Source organism: Crocodylus porosus, unplaced genomic scaffold (assembly GCF_001723895.1).
Source record: "Crocodylus porosus isolate Cpor-Errol unplaced genomic scaffold, CroPor_comp1, whole genome shotgun sequence".
NCBI lineage: Eukaryota > Metazoa > Chordata > Crocodylia > Crocodylidae > Crocodylus > Crocodylus porosus.
In genome coordinates, this window is record NW_017728906.1 from 62281969 (window position 1) to 62290933 (window position 8965).

The following is an 8965-nucleotide window of genomic DNA, read 5'->3' on the forward strand; positions in this document are numbered from 1 at the left end:
ACGTTCCCCCAGATCCTGGTGGTCACCCCTGATAAACTTATAGGTGGCCATCAGATCACCCCTGAGCCTGCGCTTTTCCAGGTTACAGTCCCACAGCTCTCAGCCTGTTGTTGTAAGGTCACCATCAGGTTCTTGTCCGCCCATTTCATGAGCCTGTCAAGGCAGCCTGGCTCACCCTCCTGTCTTCAGGTGTGGAAGCTTTGCCCCAAAGTTTGGTGTCATCGGCGAACTTGTCCAGTCCACTTCTGACTCCAATGTCCACATCATTAATGAAGATGTTGAACAATATAGGTCCAAGGACAGAGCTTTGGGGGACCCCACTGGTCACAGGGCACCGTGACGATTGACTTCCGTCAACTACCACCCTCTGGGTCTGACCATGGAGCCAATTTCCCACCCAGCGGATTGTGGTGGACCCGAGGCCACAGTTGGCCAGTTTTGCCAAGAGGTGATCATGGGATACCAGATCGAAGGCTTTTTTGAAGTCAAGATATATGGCATCAATCTCCTTTCCCTTGTCCAGGTGATAGGTCACTTGGTTGTAAAAGGAGATAAGATTGGTCAAGCAAGGCCTACCCACAACAAACCCGTGCTGGCTATCCCTCAGGATGTTGCCATCGGCCAGTCTGTTGAGAATGGCCTCTTTAATAATCTTTTCTAAGACCTTCCCCAGGATAGAGGTCAGGCTGATGGGAGTTTGCCAGATCCACTTTCCTCCCTTTCTTGAAGATAAGGACCACATTGGCTTTCTTCCAATCTTTAGGCACTTCACCAGAGAGCCAGGAGTTCTTGAAGATCTGTGCTCACCAGCTCCTTGAGTACCCTGGGGTGTAGATTGTCAGGGCCGGCCGTCTTGAAGGTGTCCAGCCTGTCAAGGTGATCCTTCATGAGGTCAGCATTGATGGAGGGCAGGGAATCTCCCTCACCCAGGTCCCCCTGTCCTGTAGTGGGCAGGGGAGTCCTGTAGGACTGATGAAAGACTAACAAAGTACCCATTTAATAGGTTGGCTTTTTCCTGTGTGTTGGTTGTCAGTTGCCCCATCTGGTTTAGCAGGAGTCCAATGTTGCCCTAGCTTTTCCTCTGGCTTCCCACAGATCTAAAAAAGGACTTTTTATTGTCCTTGATACTTGTAGCTAGTTGGAGTTCCATCACAGCCTTGGCTTTCCTGGTTCGCTCCTGCTTGAGCAGAAATGTCTCATGTGCCTCTGTTTCTGGGAGGAATGGGAATGGCAGAACTGAAAAGAGCTGCAACAAGAGCGAACCCTCCTGCCTAATGCAGGCAGGAATACGAGCTCTTGCCGCAGCCCTTCTCAATCTGGTTGTGCCCAAGATGAGCAGGGCAGTTCCATCTGGCTGCAACAGCAGCACATTAAGGGCACCCCTTCCTGACACTTTAATTTGGTGACATTTGGGCACAGAATCAAATCTGAAAGGGCTTAAAACTATGGCAATAATTACTGTCAGCTCAATCCTACCCCATACAGGTATCCTATCCCAGCCCACCCACGGAAATCTATGTAGAAGGTTAATAAGTCTCAGGAAAGTTTATAAAGTGCTTATGCTTTTCATATACTGAACAGGTATCAATTTTGAAATCCTTCCAAGCAAAGTTTTCTGGTTATGGACAAACACAATAGGCTTTTTTGCAGAGAAGGCAATACACATACCCTACCATGGCATGATGAACAACAATCCTTATACTTAAGTCTCAGAAATATTCAATCTACTTACCTTAATTTCAAATGTTGCCTCACTTGCAAAGTCTGCATAGGTACGAGATGCCACCACCACCTGGGCTACCTTTGAAAACAAAATAAATACAGGCATGTACTACTTAGGCTCAGAACTAGTCATCAACTACAGAACATCCAGTCATTATTATATCATACATATAATATTTTAACACAAGTGATTTGTGAATTAAGCACCATTCAGTGTCTTCCCAGGGCAATAATGGATTTATTAATTTGTATAACTATTTAAATCCTGGAACTCCTTTTAACTTGAATTTTATTTCTTTTAAAACAGTGAAGACTGGGTGTGTTCTTAAATTTAAAATAGTCACCAATATCTAAATAAAAAGAAGATTAGGTTTCTGAAGATATTACATAAGTAGTAAGACTGTCTGTCCATCCGGAAGGACAGCTATCTATTCATTGTCTGTAAAAGTCACCTGGCAAGAAAGCAGGTTAATGGAGACAAACTTCTTTATTAATGCTCTGTAGCAGTATGAATTTAATTCCATGAAAAACAGCAATATTTTATAAGGAAGGCAGGAAATTTCAGAAAAGCAGACAGCTCTTGCCATTTCACTTAGTTACCAGCTTCTGTCCTCTCCAAGACCTGTCTGATTGACCTGGAAGGATTTTTGGATTACAATTATTCACTTCTAGGGACCACCAAGAACTAGAGTGGAGAAACAACAGATGGATAAATGAAGAGTGAAGATGGCATTATAGCCATAGTTTGGAAACAAAATAAAAATAAGGGTGAGGCATCATTGGGAACAAAGGGTTGGGGGAAAAAGTTCAAGAAGGAAATTTTAAAGTAGAACTGGTAATATATTTTTTTAAAAGTGTGCACTGATTAGGAACCTAATTTACACCTTGTACTCCTGTGTAATACGCACCCATAAATTATGTTGCCACATCATGTAACAACAAAGCAACAGTGCAGATGTGATTATTATCTACATACGCACTGTACATGCAGCACGGAAAATACATTTTGTCTTTGACTCCAAAGCCCAGGCTGTTATACATTTATCATTTCAAAGGTCTCTCGTCTCTCTTATCTCTCTCAATTCCAAAGGTCTCTCATAGATCATTGGGGCAAGACCCGATGATCTTCCGAGGTCCCTTCCAGCCTGACAATCTACAATCTAGAATATCTATTTGTTGTAAGGGCTATATAGTATTTAATTATCTTATCCCTCAACCCTTAACCACCCCCTTCCCTTCAGATCCTGTAGATTTCCATTTTTCTTTGTTAAAAAAAAATCCTACAAATTTTTATTTTCTGCTATGACTGTAGACTCCCAAAAATCCACTAAAACAGTTTATGCTACCTTTTAACTGATTTTATAATTCTAATACAAGCAGGTGAAATATTCTGTACAGGAAATGGCAGCACACACAAAAAGCCAGGGTGCAGCACCAGTGACCTCTTAAGAAAAATGCAGTCTTTGGACTGCAATTCTGTGGAGTTTCTACTAATATAAACTAATGTTGTAACTACAGGTCTTGAACTGTTATTTTATCAATTTTAATCTCTCTTACACCCAAAATTATTTTGAAGTTACTGCCAGTATAGAGAGCATTAGCAGTTGTAATCCAATTATTCCTACCCTACCTTTCAATCTTCACATCCCACTCGACCACATTTTATCCAGAATAACCAAAACCTTATGTGCTCTAACACAACCCAGGATACACTCCCAATTAATTTTTTCATGATTTCATGGACCTTTTGACGCTCATTTTATTCCTACTTGTTTCTTTAAAATTTAATGGCTTAGATGTTGGGCATTCATTTTGGTTTATGTTTCATAAATGCTGATTTTTCTCTAAATGTTTTGAATAGACAAAATGATATCTCCTGGTTTTGTTTAGTTAAAATCCTCAGCCAAATTCATTGCCTCTTAGCACCAATATCACTGATGTCACTTAACACAAGTGTTGTGGTCTGTTCCGGTAGTCTGCAGAAGGAATACAGAATTGATTTTGTATTAAAATGAATATTGTTTTATTGTTTTGGCCCCTCAAACTGAGAATTAGATTGAAGAACAGAACAAATAACCCTCAATTTTTAAATCTGAAAATCCTTTAGATCCTAAACCATTCTGAAGTAGCCTAAAATATTTTAATCTTTCCTTAACATAAGAGGAGTGAATGTGAAGCCATTCGAATAAATACAGAGCACTAATTTAAATGAGCAAAATTTAGCAACATGATCAGTGCTTTCTACACAATTTATTTCTGGAGTTCAATAAGCCAAGAGTTAAAGGTTACATCAAAAGGCTTTAGTAAGCTTGTGTGAAAAATGTTAATGTATGGCCACTCCAGTTAACAAAAGCAAATCCTTATAGAATTACTGTAGGCCTTACCTCACTAACAGCTCCCTAGGGTAGCAGCAGTTGGAGGAAACAAAAGAAAAAGAGAGTCAACAAACATAATAAAGCAGTTCCAAAAAAGGCACCACACTAAACCTCCATTGAAATAAAATGATTAGGTTAACTCATCCATGGATGCATATTCAAGCCTAGCTTTTTCTCGCCTAGAATTTTGTGAAGGCATTCACACCAATGCAGGCTGAAGGCAAAAGTAAGTGCTATTCTTGTTTGAAAGTGCTTTAATACTTACTATGCTTAGATATAGGTGACAACTCCTAAGCCCAGAAAGAATTAGACCTAAAAGTTTTCAAATCTGGAGCCTAAAAATCTTATAGTTGCTGAATAAAAGCACAGGTGTAAATTTATTACACCTAGGAGGATCTGTTGGCAGTTATACCATCTCTGAGGCAAGCCATATCAAGCTAATTGACCAGTTGTCTTTTCACAGGTTATACAGCAAACCTGCTTTTACAAGAGCTGCGCAGCGTCGGAGAGAAAGACCACTGAAAAGCTGCCCTTTCTTCAGGTCCAGAGGGAATCTACCACATACATTTAACAAACAGAATGGCACTTTAACTTATAAGAGCCCATATGTTCACTGCCTTTGCTAAAGATTATCATTGTGAAAACAACGTAATAAATGTTTAAATATTGTACCTTTGGTAATAGCTTATGTTAAATAACCTGAAGTGTATTTAGGTAAAGTCACAATTCTTAATTAAAAGGTGTTTCTGACCTTTGCACAACTGACAGTTGTATCACGAACCAACAAAAGCAGTACAGAATCTCACCCATAAAGAAAATTAAAAGCCTGTTTTCTATCCTGTTTTAATTAATTCAAAGTTTGGAAAATTTCACAAATGTTTTTATAATGTAATTCGTAAAGCTACTTTTTCCTCTTCTGTTTGCAGGAAAGGGCTGTTTGCCACTTGCACTTTCTGCACTCCAGACCTGACAGAACATAAGCAAACCAACTGTGTCATCCACATTAACCCAAGCTCTCAAATGGGCATTAACTAGAAATCCAAAATCTAAACTGTTTCATGGTCCTGAATTGAAATATATTTTAACTTTGTGGCTAGCAAAGTTATTCCTTTGTGAACATAAGGAATAACAACAAAGAAAGCTGAGAATATGGTATACATACACAACACAGGAGAAGAGAGGAAAAAAGCAACAAGTGGAGTTGCAACAGAAACAGCCATAGGGTAAAGAAGAAAAGGCAGACACCTAAAAGATAATTCTCTGCTCCTACTCATGGTCTCATTCCATAATCTTGCAAGTTTATGACTGGTAAATCAGGTGAGCAAATCTGAACAGCAGACAGGAATTTCATTGGTCCTGCAAAGCAAATGAGAAGGAGCAGAAACGTGATCCAGAAACACCGGATTTCCTTTTTCATAGTATGTCCAAAAATATATTCTGTGCTATCCAGTAATTTACCAAGTCATAAGATGCATATCTGCTAAAATGAGCTAGGAACTGGATGACATATGGGCAAATGGGTGTGCTGCACAGAAGGCAGAAAGGCATGCTAGGACATTCCCTCCATCTCATTTACCTACATTTTACTTTTCCCAGCCCTTGAACGTGACCCATTTTTAGTTACAGTCCATCTCTCCACTGTTATTTCCATCCATACCTTACCTATCCATCACAGTAATTATTGAATGACCTTCAGCAAATCACTTCACCTTGGGCTTTAGGCTTTCTGTAACTATATTTAACTCTTCTGCAAAGCATTTTGAAATACATTGTGCAAATGTTATATTAGAGCTAGGTATTATTACTTCTGCCACCTTCGATTTTTAACCAGCTAAAACCTTGTTCTTGTTAAAGTTCTCCTATTTATCAGGGACCCTATCCAGACTCAAGTATGGTCTCTACCCAACAGGCCCAATTCTAATATATGTCAAAAGTTACTGCTGTTGGAGTAAGAGGGATATAAAACTGATGGAAGAGATGAAAGTCAGACATGATAACACCTAATCTCTCCTCTGATATCATTTCTCCACTAGATTCTTGCCCTGCAACAATGAGCAATCCATAATAGTAGTTTCTCTAGGGCCCTGGCTACATAAGGTACAGCATCAGTGTAGAACAGGTTGTGAAGGCAGCATAATAAGGTAGGGTGGGATTTTTCTAACTCCATGTTCAAAAACCTTAGATGGACACAAGGAGGCTAAATATATTCTTTTGCAGACACGAGAAACTCCTAATACACTGTGACGAAGCAGGGAAAGCCCAAAATCAAGTTTCACAAAGACACCACCAAGAAACAACCTCAGCAAGGTGACTGTCTAGCCATCTGTCACCTTAGTCCTCCAATCCCTTTCTTTTCATTACAGGCAGTCCTTGACTTGCAACATTTTGAGTTACAACGTTTCACACTTACAACTTATAAATTGACACCCTGTTTCAACTTTCTAATGTCAGTTTCCATTTTACAACATTTGATCTGATGCAATGCCACACCAGTGAACAAGTTTGCTGCACTCATCTCCCTGGAGAACATCTGTCCAAACTTCCTTGGACATGTTCTTTAAGAAAGCAGACAAGACTCCACAAAAACCTGCAGCCAGGACTCCTGAGAAGACTCTAGCCAAAAGTCCTTCAAAAAGTCCACCAAAGTCACCTCAAAGAAGTCCTTCCAAATCAATATGATTGCTATTTACAATATAAATACATTAATGTAGCTATGTTACTCATCTATAATTGATTGAATGCAAAATTCTGGGGTATTTTTAGTGAAAATAGGGTATCGGGCCTTGGTTCAGAAACCAATCCCCCATTTATAACATTGTTTCTTATGAGAAAATTGGTTCCGAGTTACAACGTTTCAACTTAAGACCCAGTTTTCAGGAACCAATTGTGTCAAGTCCGAGGACTGCCTGTACTAACAATTGCTAGGATTGAAGAGGGACTTTTAAACTAAAAGATCAGCATGGACTTCCTGAACTACTGATGTTAGCACTCAGGAAAGACTGAACCTCCTTTTCCTGCACTAATAATTTACTTTTCATTAACAAGTTCAGTATTTGAACCTTGTTGCATATTGTTCTGCTGATGCTTTGAGCTGACATTCTGTTTAAACTAGCAGAACCTCCCTATTTATTGAATACGGCTTTCAGGCAGACTGAGTAGCCAAACACAAGGAGCTCAAACACCTTCCTGCTGCTTACAACAATGCTCTCAGTGCCTCAAGTTGACCCTCACTTTTGGCCCTTACTTCCCTTCACCACTCTCAAGTGGGGTGAAGGAATGGTTGACTGGGATAGACACTCTGTAAAGCCTTTCAAAAAAGTTTTTCCAACAACTGTAGGAAGTTGCCAAAGACAGATGCTCACCTCATTCCAAATGAACTGAACCATCAAACTAGTAGCCACGTGGCACACTTGTTCTGTCACTACAGTGGAGGACACTACCGCTGCTACTAGCCACTTGCAAAAGTAGCTCATATAACACACCACTGCAAATCTATATCTCATTTTACAAACCAGGTTCAGCAGACAGAATATGTTAATTACCTGTTGTCTTGAACAATCCAAACACAAGCCAAAAGAAGGGAAAAATACAGCATTAAAGGCAGAATGAAGAAGAAATATCTGGAGAAGACATGGCAGAAAGAAGAAACTGCCCCACAAGCATGGATAGCATAACAGGATGGCATGAAGGTGAGGACATGAAAAAAAATGAAGGAAGGATCAAAGCCAAGTGACTGGGAATACAGAAGAGAGACAAGAGGAAGCGACAAGATTAGGAGTGTGGGATGCTGCAGGAGGAAAGGGGAGAGATCCGAGATGACATTTTCTTCCTTTCTTTTTTGTTTTTTTAAATAACTCCACAAGAGTGTGGAAAAGTCCCCAGGGAGAACAATCAGCCACAACAACTTCAATGTAAGAAGCACAGCAGACCACTGCGCCTTTTTGGAACAGGGATTTTTTCGCATCACCTGCCTGTGTGACAGGTCGATTTTGAATGGCGCCTTCTTAAAATTCTCATTTTCACCGGCTAGAGAAAGCATCACGACTCTGCACAACCTTTCAGCCTCGGACAGTGATGCTGGCCTTGCTCGCTGTCTGGCTCAGCAGCACTTGCAAAGCTCTAAGTGTCCATCAGCTACAGCGCCTGTTGCCAGGGGAAGCAGCTTATGAAAGTCCATGGTGTCTCTGCACAAGTGGACACCTCCAGCAAGAGCTCTCAACCTGGCGGGACTCAGGGTATCCCCCTGGACCAGAGGCAGCCGCTGCCCACGTGCTAGTTTGCGCTTGGGACTGTGACTAGAAAAATACCAGAGACATTCTTCCACCACCAACACCGCGCACAGGGCCTGGCAAGGCAGGGGGGCATGCACAGGGTGGACTCCCATGTGACGTCAGTGGGTGGAGGTGGCATATGGCAGTCCTACGCTAAATGGCCTTTTAATACCTCGGGATTTCCTGGGCCAGGTCCACCAAAGAAACTATAACCCCCTTTAACACAGGGGGTCACTAGTGATGTGTTACTGAGTGCTTGGGACAAATAATAACAAAAACAGGGATGGGAGCAGAGATCAAAGGCTGGAAACACAAGTGCCAAGGGGGGACACGAGCAGAGCAGACCAGATCAGACAGCGCCCACCCACTTGGCGCCAACCCAGCACTGAACCTTGAGGACCCTGGGGATGCGGCTTCCTGGCTCAGCCCCACTGCCCTACCTCTACGAAGGTTTTTTTCTCCCTAATATTATCTTTTTCAAAATACTTCCATCCTGCTGGAAATGCCCTCATTCCCTCAGGCACAGTTTGCAGGCACAGGCGCTTCATGGGCAGCCCAACGCTCCCTGCAAAGACCCCTTTGGACACCCACTCCCCC

At 41.4% G+C, this 8965-nt stretch overlaps 1 protein-coding gene across 2 annotated transcripts in view; it reads right to left on the reverse strand.

Annotated features, from left to right (window-relative positions):
• The window catches only part of PDHA1 (pyruvate dehydrogenase (lipoamide) alpha 1), a 21198-nt gene that overhangs the window by 11824 nt on the left and 409 nt on the right, over positions 1–8965 (reverse strand). The window contains exons 2-3 of one of the 2 annotated variants that reach the window (XM_019529220.1): positions 4107–4121; positions 1733–1801 (exon numbers count right to left, since the gene is read on the reverse strand). In XM_019529220.1, the coding sequence (XP_019384765.1) occupies positions 1733–1801; positions 4107–4121 (84 nt within the window). The remainder of the gene's footprint in view (positions 1–1732; positions 1802–4106; positions 4122–8965) is intronic. The other variant, XM_019529221.1, reaches the window with a different exon arrangement.